The sequence below is a fragment of the Martes martes genome (assembly GCF_963455335.1).
Source record: "Martes martes genome assembly, chromosome: 11".
Classification (NCBI taxonomy): Eukaryota; Metazoa; Chordata; class Mammalia; order Carnivora; family Mustelidae; genus Martes; species Martes martes.
Genome location: NC_137899.1, coordinates 38,008,505 through 38,027,649, shown reverse-complemented (window position 1 = coordinate 38,027,649; position 19,145 = coordinate 38,008,505). Strand labels below are relative to the sequence as shown.

The 19,145-nt window shown below is 34.9% G+C and overlaps 1 protein-coding gene across 1 annotated transcript in view; it reads right to left on the bottom strand.

Annotated features, from left to right (window-relative positions):
• The window catches only part of ANKIB1 (ankyrin repeat and IBR domain containing 1), a 153,525-nt gene that overhangs the window by 90,743 nt on the left and 43,637 nt on the right, over positions 1-19,145 (bottom strand). Inside the window, exon 2 of the mRNA XM_080818598.1 lies at positions 7,235-7,513. Coding sequence (XP_080674724.1) covers positions 7,235-7,422 — 188 coding nt within the window. The 5' untranslated portion in view covers positions 7,423-7,513. The remainder of the gene's footprint in view (positions 1-7,234; positions 7,514-19,145) is intronic.

Genomic DNA, 19,145 nt, shown 5'->3' with positions numbered 1-19,145 from the left:
TTTTCTAGATTCTTTATCACTGTTACTTACCTCTATTTCTTCTATAATCTCCACTTTTGAATGACTCAATGCTTATCACAGCACTGAAATAGCACTCTTCACATCCCCAGGAAATTTCCTAACAGCTAAATTCATCATCACTATCCTTAACTTTTGCTTTTAACCTGAAATAGTTGACTATTCATTTTTTTTTTTTTTAAGATTTTATTTTCGATAGAGTGAGCCACCAATCGGGATGTGGGGGAGAGGGGAGGTGCAGAGGAAGTGGGAGATAAGCTCACTGAGCAGGGAGCCCGACACAGGTTCTGGGATCATGACCTGAGCCAAAGACAGACACTTAATCAACTGAATCACCCAGGTGCCCCTGACTATCCATTTATATCCTGACTTTTCTACTACCTTGGTTTCCATAAGTATACACCTTCTCAAATCTCTCTCTCTCTCTCTCTTTTTTTAAAATTTTTTTTTAATTTTTAAATTTTTTTTAATTTTCTTTTTAAAGATTTTATTTATTTATTTGACAGACAGAGATCACAAGTAGGCAGAGAGGCAGGCAGAGAGAGAGGAGGAAGCAGGCTCCCTGCTGAGCAGAAAGCCTGATGTGGGGCTCGATCCCAGGACCCTGGGATCATGACCTGAGCTGAAGGCAGAGGCTTTAACCCACTGAGTCACCTAGGCGCCCCCTTTTTTTTTTTTTAAAGCACAGTTTCTCTTTACCCATGGTAGCAGCTCCACTTCCTAACCCCTTACTGGAAGAAAATTCAGTTCTGAATCCATTTTCCTCTTCATTCACATTCCCTCCTTTTAGAGAGCAAATCTCTTCTCACAGCCATCTACCTATCTCTCAAAGGTTTCTATGAAGGTACTTTGTAAACTATAAAGTATTAACAGAATCCAAATGACAGACAATGGTGGTGGAATCATGATTCTCTTAAAGGGCTTCTATTATTACTTCTGTGATAATTGTTAATGCTCTAACACCCTGTCTGAGTTCTCATCTGAACTCTAGACCATATTCTAACTCCTCTATAGGCCCCCTTCCCTTGCATATTCCACTATCATCTCCTATTCAACTGAGCTCCCTTCAAAATAACAGTCTATCTGCCAGAGCCTCAATTTCTTGCCATTAACACTCTTATTCTCTCAGTCACTAATACATACATATATATTCAGTTTCATTTAAATATTCGCTTTCATGCAACAAGTACTGGAGTTGTTATTTGGCAGGTACTATTCTAAAACTTGGGCATATTGTGAAGAAAACAAATTAAGTCCATGTCCTATGGAGTCTGCAGGCAAGGAGGGGTAGGAGAGGAGAACTTCAATCTATTTAATCCATTAAAAGAACTTGATAACTTCTAAAATGAAAGAGTAAAAAATAGAAATCAAAAATTAGAAACTCCATTACTTCTCAAAGCTTGATATTAACATATGTTCTAATGAAGGTTTTATATTTTATTTCCAAAGAAGCAAAAGAAGCTACTCTGTAAAATTTAAAGAACATGTATTATAATTCCCATTTTATTTATTTTTAGAGATTTTATTATTTATTTGCCAGAGGGAGAGAGAGAGGGAGAGTGAGCACAAGCAGGGGGAATGGCAGGCAGAGCGAAAAGTGGGCTTCCTGCTGAGCAAGGAGCCCAACGTGGGATGTGATCCCCAGGACTCTGGGATCATGACCTGAGCCAAAGGCAGATGCTTAACTGACTGAGCCACCCAGGTGTCCCTGTAATTCCCATTCTATACATGACTTTCCAGAAGATATAACTAAAGAGTATCCCAACCAGGACACACTGATTGCAAAATTTAAGTCTTTTTGCTACATTAAATAGTAACTATTTATGAATATGGATTTAATTTCTTATGAGGGAGGCACTGTGGTGTGATATAATGTAAATAAACAGCATTTGGGTTCTGAGAGATATGGACGCAAACTAGCTGCTAAACTGTAAACTATTTTTACCATATTATCCTGCCTAATAAGAGAGGAAAGTTATACCTGTTTGTTGTAGGTACCATAAAATTAAAGGAAATGGTGATAAAATCAAGGTCTTATTCCATATGGAGGTTTTACTCTATGGCCACTAGGTCATTGACTAAGTATATATATACCTGTGTCTATCCATATATTTATTTCATGCATTAGGAATCTAGCCAAGGTGAGCAAGGGACTATACTGAAGCCAGTAGACATGTACCTGACATTAAATGAGGCATCATAAGAAAATAATGGCCATCAGTTTTGTTAGAAAGTCTAGCAAGGTTAAATACAGTGAAATATTTGAAGCTATCTAAAACACAAGTAATTAAAACAGACTTGCTATTTTATTTAATGCTGATGAATACATGCTATTTACCCTTATTCTACATGACAGTGTTAAAAAGAATAATTTCTTGGGGGACCTGGATGGTTCCGTTGGTTAAGCGTCTGACTCTTGGTTTCACCTTAGGTTGTGATCTCACGGTCATGAGATGGAGTTCCACCTTGGGCTCCCTGTTCACAGTGGAGTCTTCCCCTTTTCCCTCTCCCTCTGCTCCTCCCCAGCTCTCATTTGCTCTCTGTCTCTCGAACAAACAAATAAGTAAATAAGTAAAATCTTTAAAAAGAGGGGAGTAATTTCTCAATTCAAAAAGCAACTAAACATTTAATAATTTATGATTTTCTTAACTAAATAAATTTTTTTAAAAACAAAAAAATCAGATTAAGGAAATCAGAGTTGCTTAACCATAGGAAAGGAGAAAAATAATTTCTGATTCTAGCATATGATGTTAAAGGCTTTACTAAAGAAATTATGAGCCACTGATCTCTCCAGACAATTAAGGAAATAAAGAAGAAAATACCCAAAAACTTTAGGCTGAAATGAAACATATAAAGTTAAGTAAAATACATATGACCAAATTATAAAAGTAGTTCAAACTTGTAACTAAAGAGAATATATGTCATCTTTTCTATAGGTCTTTACTTATTCAACAGAATGATAACCACATGACAGAGAAAGACAGATATACTCCTGCCTTGAAGAGTCAAGAATATTGACCAATCAGCAGCTCTTAAATTTTTTGGTCACAGGTTTCTTACACTTTAACAATCAGTTAAGCTTCCTAAAAGCTTTTGTTTATGTGGGTTATATATATTTATGTTTATATTAAAAATTAAAACATACATTTAAAAATACTTATTCATAAAAAAGCCATTATATATTAAATAATCTTGACATATTAAAATGAAAAAAAAACTATACTTATAAACAAAAATTAAGTGAGAGGAATGGCACTATTTTACACATTTATAAATTTCTTTTCAGGTCTAGCTAACAGAAGACAAATTCTCATAGCATTCTCTCTGTTGTGATATGTAGTTTTGGTTCAAAGAATATGAAGAAAATCTAGCCTCTATATAGTTAGAAAAAGGACCAGTATTCTAAAATACCTTTTCTAAAATTAGTATTCTAAAGTGCCTGAATATTCATATTCGATACTATACCAAAAATTCAACAAGTGGCCATTTCTTGTGTTACTTGCAATGTAAAACCTGAAATCAAACCAATGAACTTTTTTCGTACTATACTCAATGATGGAGATTAATTAAAAACAGTAAGTTTAAGTAAAAGAAGTAATTTTTACTGCTTCAGCAAGGATATTTTTAAGTGAAACTGGCTTTTTTTTTTTTAAACTGCAAGTGGCCAGCCGTGATGAATACAACGATTACTACGAAGGTTGGGTACCAGGTTTTAATTCATCTACAGGCATCAGCAGTTTTATTTCCCATTTATTTAGCACTTTCACTGCAAATGTCAACACAGTGAAAAAGGCAAACAATACTTTAGTATTAGTACAAAAATAGATTGGACCTCGTGTAACTCCTAAAAGCATCTCAGGATCTAAGAGTCGTCCGACATACTTTAAGAATCACTGTGTTAGGGGCGCCTGGGTGGCTCAGTGGGTTAAAGCCTCTGCCTTCAGCTCAGATCATCATCTCAGGGTCCTGGGATTGAGCCCCACATCAGGCTCTCTGCTCAGTGGGGAGCCTGCTTACCCCCGAACCCCCAACCCTGCGTCGCTCTGTCTCTCTGCCTACTTGTGATCTCTCTCTGTCAAATAAATAAATAAAATCTTTCAAAAAAAATACTGTGTTTTACTTTAGTATTCCAAGCAAGTTTTAATTAATCATATCAGAAGACTTGATACTAAATATTATAGTAGTTCAATGTTAGGAAGCTAAAGCAATACAACAGTTTACTCAGCTTTAACAAAAAGCTTTAATGGTTTAAGTATTCAATAGTTAATCTATTGAGAACATTACTATGTGTCTAGAATTGTATTTACAATCTTTACAATCAAGTGGAGAAGATGAGTTTAACAATAATAAGATGGTTTAAAATAAGATGGTTTAAAATTTAAGTTGCAGGGGTTTCAGAAAACAAACAAAAAAAAACCTGCAGGTCAGAATAGTTGTAGGTAAATTCATGAAAAGGGCAGAAACCAAGTTAGGATTTAAAGGAGAGGGAAAGAAGTCAGTCAACAAGTGTCACTGATAAAAGCTGCCTAAGAAAGTAATGAGAAATTAGGCTGACTGGGTAAAATGAGGGCAAGGTCAAGGGAGCTTTAGAAGTCAAACAGAGTAATAGAGACAAAAGGGTACTGTTACAGTTTTGTCATGATAGAAAAAATATTAAAAAGGATATAACTGGGGGCGCCTGGGTGGCTCAGTGGGTTAAAGCTTCTGCCTTAGGCTCAGGTCATGATCCCAGGGTCCTGGGACTGAGCCCGGCATCTCTCTCAGGGAGCCTGCTTCTCTCTCTCTCTCTGCCCGCCTCTCTGCCTACTTGTGATCTCTGTCAAATAAACAAATAAAATCTTTAAAAAAAAAAAAAAGGATATAACTGAGCAAGATTAATCTGGACATGAGATTATGAGAGGAAAAGATTTGGAAAAAGAACATTTAGGAATCCGATATTTTCCACATTGGGAGGACAGGTTGGTAAGGGTGAGCTAAGCTTGGGGCAACGGAATGGAAAGACGTGAACTCTAGAGATAAAACTTAGTGAACTTTCTATTAGTAGCAGGTTAGGTAAGGAAGAGTAAGTCAAGGATTACCTGAATATATTTAGGGTTACAGAAATGAGAAGCAATAACATTATTAAGTACATACTGTATCCTAGGCAGCATGATAGACATATAACACATTAATTAATTGTCCCACAAACTGTATATAATAGATATCTATTTTACAGATAAAGGAACTTAAGCCCAGAGTGATGAAATAACTTGCCTTGCTAATAAGTGGCTTAGGCAGGCCTGACACATAGGTTTATCAGACCAAAGAGATATGAGGCTATCACAGTGGTAACAAAACCTAAAGCCTACAGTCATCTGCCTGGGCAATTAGCTTTATAATTTTAAGTTGTTAGAGATCTGACAAGTTGCTTAATTTTCTGTGCTTCAGTTTTCTCACCTCTAAAATGCAGATAGCAAACTACCTCACAGAGTTCTAATGAGGATTAAATGAGATAATGTACACAGACACTGTTAATACTGACTAGAAAACAGTAAGCACTCATATAACGTATTATGCCTCATGTATTGTGCCTCAGCACAATATATTAGTGTCATCAACACAGGGAAAAACCAAAAATATAAAATTTCAAACAAGATGAATTGGTGGTGGCTTCGAAGTAGGTATCTTTAGAGAAATGGAAACAAAAACTAAATGCAAAAAGGAGAGGTTATGGAAATACCCACTAAACCAAGAAATACTGACTTTAGTTTTAAGAGGTTACAGAGATGCCTACTTGATAACGGGTCTGGACGACTTAAACTCACTCAAGGAATTTCTCTCATTCACAAATCCTCATCATAAATATTTCCTTGTGCGACAATTTCATAAAACTTTTATTTACTTTGTATAGGATATTATGCTAGATGCTAGAAGTACAAAGAAGGTACAATTTTTAAAAAGTAGTAATTTAGGTAGAGAGAAGATATACAAAATTATAAAGCACAATGATACAGTAGTATATATCAAATAAGTAATACATACAAACAAAAAAAGCCACAGAAGTTAAAAAAGAAAAGACTGAGGTTCCTTTGGGTTGTTATTGGCTAAGGAGACAGATAAATCCTGCTCAGGGCCTTGAAGGAAGGGTAAGACAGATAAAGAGAAAGCTGAGAGGAGTCAGGGAGGGGACTCCTGGCAGGGAGAGCAGCACGCACATGGCAAACAGAGCATACATAACATGTTTCAAGAAAACCAAAAGGAGCAGCTTGATTTGGACAATGTATATTAAAAGAAATACAAAAAAAGGCCAAACTTTATCAAGTTCTAAAGAGTTCTGAATACTGCTTTATCAATTTTATTTCACCATGTAATAAGCAAAGAAGTGTCCCTTTCTCTTTTGGCATCAGACTGTTACAGCTGCATAATCTACTTCTTAAAACACTAAATCTGTTTTAGAACTACTATCCTCTGCTTCCCTCATTTTATAAGGTAGCAAATATAAAATTTAATTCTCATGTAATGAGGTAAGAATCTTCATATAAGCATGTTTGCCATCAACTAATGCTTTCTTGTTGGAGAGATTTTAAGTTTTCTCAGTATTTTCAATTTTAAGGAAATGTTTTGCTTTTTGAAGCTTTTTCAAGTAACTAAAGCCCATTAAAAAGAAAGGAAACTCAAACTCCATCATGACTAGATAAGGCAAATACATCTGTTTTTTCAAGTTTAACTAGCTAACCAGAACTGAAAATTTTGCTGTAAGTCCCATTCCCTGCAATATTTGGATAGCTGATAAGTACTTTCCTTGAATTCAAATGCTGTAAATTAAACACTAACCTATTATCAAGATATCATACTACGAAACATATTGAGGATCAAAATGTATTTACAGCCACAAGAATATGTGATCCAACCTATTAAAACTTTTGGTCTGATTTAGGCATCTGAGTCTTGGTTTTGGCTCACATTGTAATCTCAGGTTGTGAGACAGAGTTCCATGTTGGGTTTGGCAGTAGGCAGAGTCTGCTTGAGTTTCTCTATGATCACCCTAACCACCCCCTGCCCCTTGAACTCTCTCTAAAATAAATAACTTAAATAAATAAATAAACCTTAAAAAAAAAAAAAAAAAAGAAAGTCTGATTCACTACAATATAACATGCATGTATGTATGTGTTTTCCAAAATCAAGGCTTTTTTTCCTTTCACTAATTTATCATTAATTGGTTTACAGTAATACTTACCCTAGTATTCTATTCATTCCGTGTCTAGCAGCATAGTGTAATGGAGTATTGTGCTGGTAGGGCTCCCCATAAGATGTATTTGGATCAAGAGATTCTTTCAGCTGAGGGTTGTTTTCATAAATTTGGCAGGCCAGGTTTTCATCACCATTGATAAGTGCTTTACGGAATTTGGTGGTTGTATTTCCCATGTTTTCTTTTGTTTTTTTCTGATAGGCTGTGGCACTTTTTTCCTTCCCCCTTCAGCCACTTCTTGAATGTTTCTGCAACATGTTTCACATTCTAATGGGAAAAAATATTATCAAATTAGATTGTAAAACATAAGTTACAAAGCAGTATCCTAAATAAATAATAACACAATTAGGAACACTAAAAAAGCCTAGGAAGCATATGTAAGGGAGCAAACTAAATTACATTTTACCAAATTTATCTTTTTTTTTTTAAGATTTTATTTTTTTTTAATTTATTTGACAGAGATCACAAGTAGGAAGAGAGGCAGGCAGAGAGAGAGAGAAAGGGAAGCAGGCCCCCCGCTGAGCAGAGAGCCAGATGCGGGGCTCCATCCCAGGACCCTGGGATCATGACCTGGGCTGAAGCAGAGGCTTTAACCCACTGAGCCACCCAGGTGCCCCCAAATTTATCTTAATAGAAAAAACACCTCAAATTTTTAACATTGCCCAAATCAACTTCTTATTAAACTAACATTTACCCAACAGAAACTGTTAAGGTTTCACAGGCGCCACATTGTACTATGAAACTTATCTACATGTATAAGCCCTTCAATTTTCCTTTTCACATTGGCAGGAAATAACTTGACTTAATTTTATGGTTGAATACACTTAAATCTCTGTATAAATTATGTATAAAATAGACTCAGCCAATTTGGGGGCGTGAAAAATGTAGGAAATTTTGCTCACATATGAACTTCAGAATAGGCGTTAAGTTACAGTTTAAAAAAAACCCCACAATCCTTGGCTAGTATGCTCAATAATAAAGGCTACTTTCGCTCCATTCCAATAAATGTTTCTGAATCTACTCTTGAACTATGATCGAAATTAGTGATAAAGGAAATAGCATATGTGAAGGCAGGTATGAAATAAAAGGACTACTCAAGGAATGGTCAATACACATGGAGCTCAGGATCTCTAGTTTTGAAATAACAGAAGATAAAACTGAAAATACGTTGGGGCCACTTAGAAACTTATACTTTCATCTGTAAAGAATGGATATTATGCATGGCAGTGACGGAATAATTTTATGCTTCCGAAAATTAACCATTTGGACAGCATGGAAGACAGACAGGAGGGAGGAAAAGATAGAGGCAGAATATAACAGTCCATCATAATACCTAATTAACTCAGCGGCAGGCTGGACATTAAAACATAGCTTATTTAAGAAAACAGCTGAAAATAATATATACTTTTTCAATACAAGTTTTATACAGGGTAGTAACAGTTTCAACAGAATACAAATTAACGGGCTGAAAAACAAATGAGTTTTTTTTTTTTTAAGTTTTCTATAAAACAGAGTTTCTCATCCTTCCTTGGCTGTACACTGATTAACCTGGAGAACTTCAAAGAGTCCCATTAGCCAAGCTATACTCCAGAGTAATTAAATCTGTTCCCGGGAGTAGCACAAGGGCACTGGTATTTCAGCAACTTGGGTGATTTCAATGTGCACACACCACTGTATAAAACCCTTGTAACTCTCTCCAGGCAAATGGTTATATCTGAGTATGGAGATAAAGGTGAACAGGCAGGGAAAGACATCTGCTAAACCTATTTTAGAGAAAGGTGTTAACTACTGACTTACAAGAGCAGTATTTTCTGGCCCACATCTATACTTAATGAGGTCAGCATTTCAGTCTTTTAAGGGCTCTTTGTTACTGACATTTTTACTTTAAATATGCAATACGTACACATAGTAGAATGAGTGAAGAAAGACAAAAGATAACTGGAAGATAATCATAGTTATCATTTTGACAAATAACCACCCTATTTATAATGTATATAAATATTTGTTTTATACATCATATATACAGTATAAGTATGTATACATATAAATTGGATCACTACATAATTTAAAATTTTTTATTTAATTTTTCAGATGGTTGCTCAATCTCTGAGTACTATTCCTTCATCATTTCATCTAGAATGAGAAAAGAAAATCCTTCCCTCTGACACTTACACTATCATAGTATACCAAAGACACTTTGGGGATTTTTTAGGGATACCCTGGATTTTTTTTCTTTTGTTTTTCAAAGGATCTAGGAGTCATCTGTTTATTCTCAGTGAAATAATCTGTGTTCTGTAGAACTGCATTAAGTATTTTAAGGATTTGTTATTCTTAATGAGAACTCCATTCAGTTTATTATATATTTCAATCTATAACCAAATATAAAACATAGCATGTAAATTCTAAAGGGTCTTTCCTAAGAATTTGAAAACTTACAGTTGTTTGGTCTTATGTTTCTTCCCTATTCAATTGCAGCTCAAATGATAAAACATTTTTGGAGTTTGGGATCAGATTAATAAACAACACATTTTCTTTGATTTGCTTTGTACTTTAGCAAATGTTGTGTAAGAAAAGTAAATTCTATCCAAAATGTGAAAAAAGAAATATGGAAGAAATTAATGATATCTTGGGGTATATATTTAAAATAACAAGATACTTTAAAAAAATCAATAACACTCTGGGGCGCCTGGGTGGCTCAGTCAGATAAGTGTCTGCCTTTGGCTCAGGTCATAATTCCAGGACCCTGGGACCAAGTCTGCATTGGGCTCCCTGCTCAGCAGGGAGAGTCTGCTTCTTCTTCTGACTGACAACTTGTGCTCTCTCCCCCTGTTTGTGCTCTCGTGCTCTCTCTCTCACACAAATAAATAAATAAAATATTTTAAAAAATCAATAATACTCTAAATGTGCATTAAACATTACTGTCACTCATGGTGAAAAGCATAATGGCATCTAGAAACCTTTTTGTGGTTCTCAGTTATTTTCAAGTCTGTTTCATTTTTAAAATTTGAGTTTAATAAGCCTGAAAGTCAGCAGGAAATGCATCATTTCAAAGTTATAGCTCCATTCCCTCAGATTATTCTCACAAGTCTTAGCTAGAAATTTGCCAGATGTGTCCTTTAACTTTTTCATAGCCACAGTTAGTATAACCTGAAGTGACTGTTCCCTCTTTGTTTGAATCAAACTCTTAAGTACTATTTCCTCAATTTTAAAATAAATCTAAGTATAGAGCTTCATAAGACAGGTGAAGGATTATCAAAGAGGTGAAAATAATTCCTTATTTAGGGCTTTAAGTTTTACAGGAAAATCTACGCAAAATTTCATCATCTTTCAGTGGTAAAATACAGCACTCAATAAGTTATTTAATGAAAAAAGTAAGAAAAATATAGCTTATCAATGGACTCTAGAAAGCTTTCCTTAACTTCTGATTAATTTTAATTGTGAAGGGCTCTATAACACTTGCTTTAAATCGTTCTCTCAATTTACTTCCCTTTCCACAGGTTAATAATCTGCAACAAAATTTCAAGTGCACCTAAATTAATAAACTACTCCCAGAAATCTTTTATAGAATATAAAGTTTTTCAGAAATAAGTTGCTCTTAGCTTCTCTGTCTCCACAAAAGTAAATTATTTTTAAAGTCATAATTATGAATTGAAGTTGTTGATCTAAATGAAATAATTGGTTCCCACTCTTCATCTACCTAGAAGAAAACCCATCACACACATTGATCATCTACTTCTAATTCATCCCTCTGCAACTGTTTGCACTATTGATAAGAGTAACAATTGTAAATCTACAACTAAACGTCTCTTTAGAAGAGAAACAAGTAGAAATTCATTCAAATAGTAAGTCCCAAGACCACTGCACTTTAGGTTGAAATCAGAGAGATGTACCTCAAGGAAGAAGATTCCAGAACTCTCTACATCTGCAGAAATGTTCTAATTGTTACTGCATTAATACTTAGAGAAGAGGAGAGGATAGTTTAAAAACAGACTCTAAGAGAAGTTTCAAAGCATAAGGTAAAAAAGAAAAAAGAAATAAGGATAGAAGGAAAAAAGCCAGGAAAAGTCAATATACTACAGCAGACAAAAACCATGTGGGAAAGTCATATATTAAGCTATCAAGTCCGTTCATTCACTAATTCAACAAACATATTAATCTGTAATTATTTTCATTTGTCACTATGCATCAGAATCACCTGGAGAGATGATTTCACCTAAGGACCAAAAGGCCAGAAAGAGAATTTTAATAACCTCCTAGCTGATTATAACATGCAGGTCAGACTTGAGGACCATGGGTTAGTTTTGAAACTATGCTAAGCCAAAGGTAATGGCAAGCACTGTGATGGCAAGAAGTGTAGGAATTGGAAAGACTTGTGCTCAAATTCAAGTAACTTAACTTTTGATATGTTTCCTCATCTGTAAACCAGCAGTATTAATATCTACTTTCTTCAGTCAACAAATACAAAGAACAAACACAAATATCATTGCGCCTATGGAATTTATATTGTGGTGGGGCTAAAGAGAAAAGCACTGTAAGGCTTTGATTTTATTGTGTGTGTAACAAGGAGTGATTACAGGTTTGGAGCTACATCTTTCTCAGGATTTAGCAGTTTTAGAAAAATGCATTCATTCATTTTTATTGCTGAGTAGCATTCCACTGCATGGATGTACCACTGATTTTTCACATATTAAAGGACATGTTGGTTGTTTCCAGTTTTTGAAAATTGTTAATAAAGCTATCATAACATTCACATACAAGTTTTATGTGAATGTATGCTTTAATTTCTCCTGGGCAAATATCCAAGAATGGAAATACTGGGATATGTGGTAAGTGAGTTGTTTAACTTCATAAGAAACCACGAAACTGTTTTCCAGAGCAGATGTACCAACTCATTCCTATTGGTCATGTTAAAGTTGCTCTGTATCTCAGTTAGCATTTGGAATTATCAGTTTTGGGGGAGTTTCCCCCCCCCCTTTTTGTTCTTTTGGCAGCCATCCTAATGGATGTATGTATGGTGGTATCACATAACGGTTTTAATATCCATTTTCCTAATGATTAACAATATGGATCATGCTTTGATATGCTTATGTGCCATGAGTGTATCTTGATTATATATCTAAAATGTCTGTTTAGATCTTTTGACAATTCTTAAGATGGAATACTGTTGAATTTGAGTTCCTTATACATTCTATAAAAAAAAGTTCTATGTTAGAAATGTGATTTGAAATATTTCTTCCAGTCTGTAGCTTCTCTTTTCAGTCTCTTAACAGTGTTCACAGGCCAAAAGTCTTAAATTTTGATGAAGTAAAATTTATCATTTTTTTTCCTTTTATGGGCTGGGTTTTTGGAGTCATATGTAAAACTCTGCCTAACTCATGTCACAGGGATTTTTCTCATATATATTCCCTTGGAAGTTTTTTTTTAGTTTTAGGTTCCCCATTTAAGTCCATGATCCATTGTGAATTAATTTCTATATAAGGTTGAGGTATGGACTGAGGTTCATTATGTTTTATGGACAGATATCCAATAGTTCCAGCCCCATTTATTAAAAAGAGTGTCCTTTCTCCACTGAATTGCCTTTGTACTTACCAAAAACCAACTGAGTAGCAAAGTGAATTCAACAATAGATTAAAAGGATCATATACCACAATCAAATGGGATTTACTCCAGAGATGCAATTGTGGTTCAACATCTGCCAATCAAACAAAGTGATACACCACATAAACAAAATTAAAGATAAAAATCATATGATCATCCCAATAGATGCAAAAAAAGTATGTTATAAAATTCAACATCTGGTCATGACAGAAACTAACAAAGTGGATAGAGAGAGAACATACCTCAACACAAGGCCATACATGAAATGTCTACAGCTACCATCATATTCAGTAATGAAAAGATGAAACCTTTCCCTCTAGATTCAGTAAAAAGACAAGAATGTACACTCTTGGCCACTTTTATTCAACATAATTTTGAAAGCCCTAGCCAAAGCAGTTAGGCAAGAAAAAGAAATAAAAGACCCAAATTTTTTTAAAAAGGAGTAAAACTGTCACTATATTTGCAGATGATATACTTTATGTAGAAAATCCTGAAGACTCTGCCAAAAACTATTCAAATAAATGAATTCAGTAAAACAGCACGATACAAAATCAATATATAAAAATCTGTTCTCTCTTTCTATAAACTAATAATGAACTATCAGAAAGAGAAATTAAGAGAACAATTCCATTCACAACTACATCAAAAAGAATAAAATACCTAGGATTAAACTTAACCGAGGAGGTGAAAGATCTATACACTAAAAAATATAAGACACTGATGAAAGAAACTGAAGATGGAAATAAATGGAAAGATATTCTATGCTCATGGATCAGGAGAATTAATATTGTTAAAATATCTGTATGACCCAAAGTAATCTACAGATTCAGTACAATCCCTATAAAAATTCCAATGGCATTTTTCACAGAAACAGAAGAATCCTAAACTTTGTATGGAACCACAAAAGACCCAAGATAGCTAAAACCATCTTGAGAAAAAAGAACAAAACTGGAGGCATCATACTTCTGGATTTCAAGCTATATTACAAAGCTACATAATCAGAACAGTATGGAATGGGCATTAAAAACAGACACACAGATCAATGGAACAGAATAGAGAGCCCAGGAAATAAACCCATGCAAATATGGTCAATTAATTTATGACAAAGAACCCAAGAATATATCATCCGGAAAATACAGTCTCTTTAATAAATGGTATTGGGAACACTGGACAGCCGCATGCAAAAGAATAAGACTAGATCACTCTTTTACACTATACACAAAAAATTAACTGAAAATGGATTATAGACATGAATGTAAAACCTGAAAACCACCAAACTCCTAGAAGAAAACAGGTGGCAAACTCCTTGACATCACTTTCAACAATGTTTTTTTGGCAAAGACACCAAAAGGAATAATAAAGAAGAGGCATTAATATCAAACTTAACAGCTTCTACACAGCAAAGGAAACCATCAACAAAATGAAAAGGCAACCTACATAATGGAAGAAAATATTTGCAAATCATTTACCTGATAAGGGGCTAATATATAAAATACATAAAGAATTCAGTCAACTCAATAACAAAAAAAATCCAATCAAAAGATGGACAGAGAATCTGGATAGACATTTTTCCAAAGACATTCAGATATAAAGCCAACAGGTGCATGAAAAGGTGGTCACCATCACTAATCATCAGGGAAATGCAAATAAAAGCCATAAAGAGACATCATCTCGTATCTGTTAGAATGGCTATTATGAAAAAGAGAAGAAATACCAAGTGTTGGTGAGGATGTGAAGAAAAGGGAGCACCAGTACACTACTGGTGGGAACATATATTGAGGTAGTCACTAGAGAAATCACTATGGTGGCTCCTCCAAAAATTAAAAATAGAACTACCATATGATCCAGCAATTCTAGGTGTTTACCCAAAAGAAAACAGAATCACTAACTTGAAAACATACATGCACCCCCATGCAGCACTATTTACAATATCCAAAATATGGAAACAATCTAAGTGTCCAACAGTGGATGAATACATAAAGAAAATGTGCATCTATCTATATATCTATAATAGAATATTATTCAGCCATATAAAAAATGAAATCTTGGGGCACCTGGGTGGCTCAGGGGGTTAAAGCCTCTACCTTCGGCTCAGGTCATGATCCCAAGGTCCTGGGATTGAGCCCTGCATCGGGCTCTCTGCTCAGTGAGGAGCCTGCTTCCCCCACCTCTCTTCTGCCTGCCTCTCTGCCTACTTGGGATCTCTGTCAAATAAATAAATGAAATCTTTAAAAAAAAAACGAAATCTTGCCATTGGTGACAAATGGTTGGAACTTGAGGACATTATGCTCAGTTGAACAAGTCAGACAAAGAAAGATACTGTATGATCTCACTTATATGTGAAATCATCAAAATCAACCAACCAAACAAAAACCACTAAGCTCATAGACATAGACAACAGATTGGTGAAACTAATATAATACTGTATATCAACAGTATCTCAATTAAAAAAAAACAGTTGACTATACTTGTGTGCATCCAATTCTGGACCCTATTCTGTTTCATTTTTCTGTGTGTCTATTCTTTTTTTTTTTTTTTAAGATTTTATTTATTTATTTGATAGACAGAGATCACAAGTAGGCAGAGAGGCAGGCAGAAGAGAGGTAGGGGAAGCAGGCTCCTCACTGAGCAGAGAGCCCAAGGCAGGGCTCAATCCCAGGACCCTGGGATCATGACCTGAGCTAAAGGCAGAGGCCAACCCACTGAGCCACCCAGATGCCCCTCTGTGTATTGATTCTTTTAGCATGTATTATCTTGATTACTGTATTATCTTGATTACTGGAAGAACTGACATCTTTAATAATACTGAGTGTTCCAATCCATGCACATGGTATTTCTGTCAATTTACTTATGTCTACTTTGACTGATTTTTTTAATCAGTGTTTTGTATGTTGGTTGTATCATACAAATGGCATACATATTTTGTTAGATACCTAAGTATTTATTTTCGAGGTGTGCTATTATTATAAATAGTACTATACAAAATTTTAAGTTCCTACTGTTCATTTCTAGTATATAGAAATACAACCGAATTCATATATTAGACCTTGTAAACTATGAATTTGCTAAATGCACTTATTCTAGAAGTTTTTTGGTAGATATTCTGGGATTGTCTAAAGTAGGCCCATGTCTTCTATGAATAGAGGCAGTTTTATTTCTTCCTTTAATATATACATGCCTTTTCTTTTTCTTACTCTATTATAATGGGTAGACTGATTTTTTAGTTAGTGAAAGTTTAAGGAAAAATAGGATTATTTGTATACAGTATATAAATACCTCAGGGGAGATACTGAATAATCACAAAGTGAAAAGTGGCAACTTTACAATGAAGAAACATGGGAATACCACTTTCACCAAGTGATTAAGATTAACACCACCAATAACATATTGACATCATTTTCCCTAACTTAGCACACTAAAAAAAAAAAGCACTTTACTTCTGTAATATTCTTATGAAAAGACACATAACACCCACCTAAATATGTGAAAGTACCAGATAAACTCAAATTGAGCGACATTCTACAAAATAACTGGCCAGTACTCTTCAAAAAAGTGTCAAGGCCATGAAAGACAAGAAGGGACTGTACAACTGTTCACAGATTAGGAGAGACTAAGGAAATGTGAGAACTAAATGCCACGTGGGATCTGAGATTGAATTTTATAACAGAAGACAAAGTCATAAACAGAAAACTGGTGCAAACCAAATAAAGTATATAGTTTAACTAATATCAAGCCAATGTTAACCTCTTAATTTTGATAACTGCAGCATGGTTAGGCAAGAAGTTTACATTAGGGCAAGCTGGGTTAAGGGTAGGCAGGAATTCTAGGCCCTACTTTTTTTTTTTTTTTTTTTAAGATTTATTTATCTGAGAGGACAGAGCAAGCAGAGGGAGAGGGAGACAAGCAGACTCCCTGCTGAGCAGGGAGCACAGTGCTGAGCTGGATCCCAGGACCCTGAGATCATGACCTGAGCTAAAATCTAGAGTTGAACACTTAACCTACTGAGCCACCCAGGCGCCCTTCTCTGTCTTATTTTTGCAACTTTTCTGTAAGTCTATAACTACTTCAAAATAAAAAGGTGAAAAAAAAATTCTAGCTTCTGGGTTTAGAATAGACCTTAGGAAGACACAGACAAAAATAGGGAGAATGACCTATAGGGAGGATACTAGGGTAATCCAGTTAACAAATTATAGTTTCAGGATGCCTGGGTGGCTCAGTTGGTTAAGTGTCTGCCTTCAGCTCAGGCCATGATCCAAGGGTCCTGGGATAGAGCCCCACATCAGGATCCTTGCTCAGCGGGGAGCCTGCATCTCCCTCTGCTTGCTGCCCACCCTGCTGTGCTCTCTCTCACTGACAAATAAAGTCTTAAAAAAAAATTATGGTTTCATAGACCAGGATGGTACAAATTGACATGATAAAAAGTATTTGTATTATAGATCTATTTTGAATAGTATTTCCTGAAAGCTTTAGAGTGTAGAAACAGAGCAGTCTTGGATATTAATTATCCAACAGAATAAAATAACAGAAGTAATAAAATAGGAACAACATCTTAAATTCCCAAATCCTTGAAGAACCATTCCTCACTAGAAAATGAGTAGGAAGGACACTTCTAAGAAAAATCAATGCTACTTACTACTAATTTTGGTACAAAGCTTCTAACCCCTATCCGTTCTCTTAACCTAGAGTATTTAGCTATGCTGTGTAAATCACAAGGTCCACTGGCTCCTCTGGCCTAGATTTCTCTGATGGTGAGAAGAGACAGAGAAAGACGGGGGAAAAGGTTAAGACGAGCTATCTGAATTCATTACATTCCTGCCACTTTGTACCAAAATGTACAAACCCTAGAGGCCCAACTATATTCCTAAAATTGGATGATGTTAACATTTCTTTTAGAGAGGAATAAGGAAAAAGGTGTGTCTCTTCTAGAGCCTAAGGTGTAGAGTTAGCTTCAGTGATTTAGGTTTAGGATGTGAACATGGAAGTATGCAGGTGAAGGGGCAGTGGTCGTCTTTTGGATTTACCTTCTGTAAAATCTTTAGTGGCTTCCTACAAATGACAGATTATAGTCAAATTCTTAGGAAATGCATACGTAAGGCTGTACCATAAAAGTGTTCTTAAAAACAATGAGTTGGGGATTTGCATAAGGAAATAAGTTGAGGTAAAGCTGAATAGCTAGGTAGGATGGGACCCTTAGATTCCTGCCCTAAGTTTGGCTTCAGCTTTCAACTTAATCTCAGATCATCACAGTTCTTAATGATATTTCCCACTTCCGAAATTATAGGATTATTATATGGTATTAATATGATAGTTATTTTGACTTTAAACTTGGCCAGTGTAATTTGGTCTTTTATATATATCCTGTTTGCTCTGACAGACTGATTAAATACAATGGGGTGTAGTGAGTTGAAAGAGCTTTTAAGCTAGAAAGACCTAGAATCCTGGCAAGTCCGTTAATGACAACATCCATTTTCTTGACAAGAAAATAATACTCATTTCTGAAGGCCACTGTAAAGATTAAACATAATAATGTATATAAAGTTCTATGACTCATAAGAAATAAAGACACAACATATCCTCTATTCTACTAAAGACTATAAAGTACACCCATGTAAGAAATAACTTATATTTCTCTATATGAAGAATGTTTGTAGTATTGAATTTTTACTAAATAAACTCGTAAGATCAGAGAGATAGAAAGGACTACATTTAAATTCTATCATTCTATCAGCATATACTCCCAAGATTTAACCATAAAATCTTTAATGCCTTGTAAGTAAATGCCTTTCACATTAGATACCTAAAAAGCCTATCCTGAAATTGATCATAAGATGATCACTGAAATCCTGCATGAAATGTATTTGGTACTCTTTTATGCTTCATATGGAAGTCAGAATGTCATAGGCACTTAATGAGATACAGGTTGTCCCAAAAGATAATGCCAAGAAAACATCACTCATTAAAAATTAACATGACTTAATGTTCACCTTTTATTCTTTTAAGAACTGAGATGGCAAAGATTGGAGAACTGACATTTCTAAAAATCCATGCAGATTTCAGCAACTAGCAACAGTAACAATAGAAAGTATTATAGTAAAATGAAACTGGCATAGATCCTTAGGAAAAATGATTTGAGATAAAAAGGCTGAATCTGGGTTTTGGCGGGGGGTGGAGGAGGTGAGCCTGGTGGTGGGTATTGTGGAGGGCACATTTTGTATGGAGCACTAGGTGTGGTGCACAATGAATTTTGGATCACTGAAAAAAAATTAAATAAAATTATTTTTTTAAAAAGGCTGAATTTGAT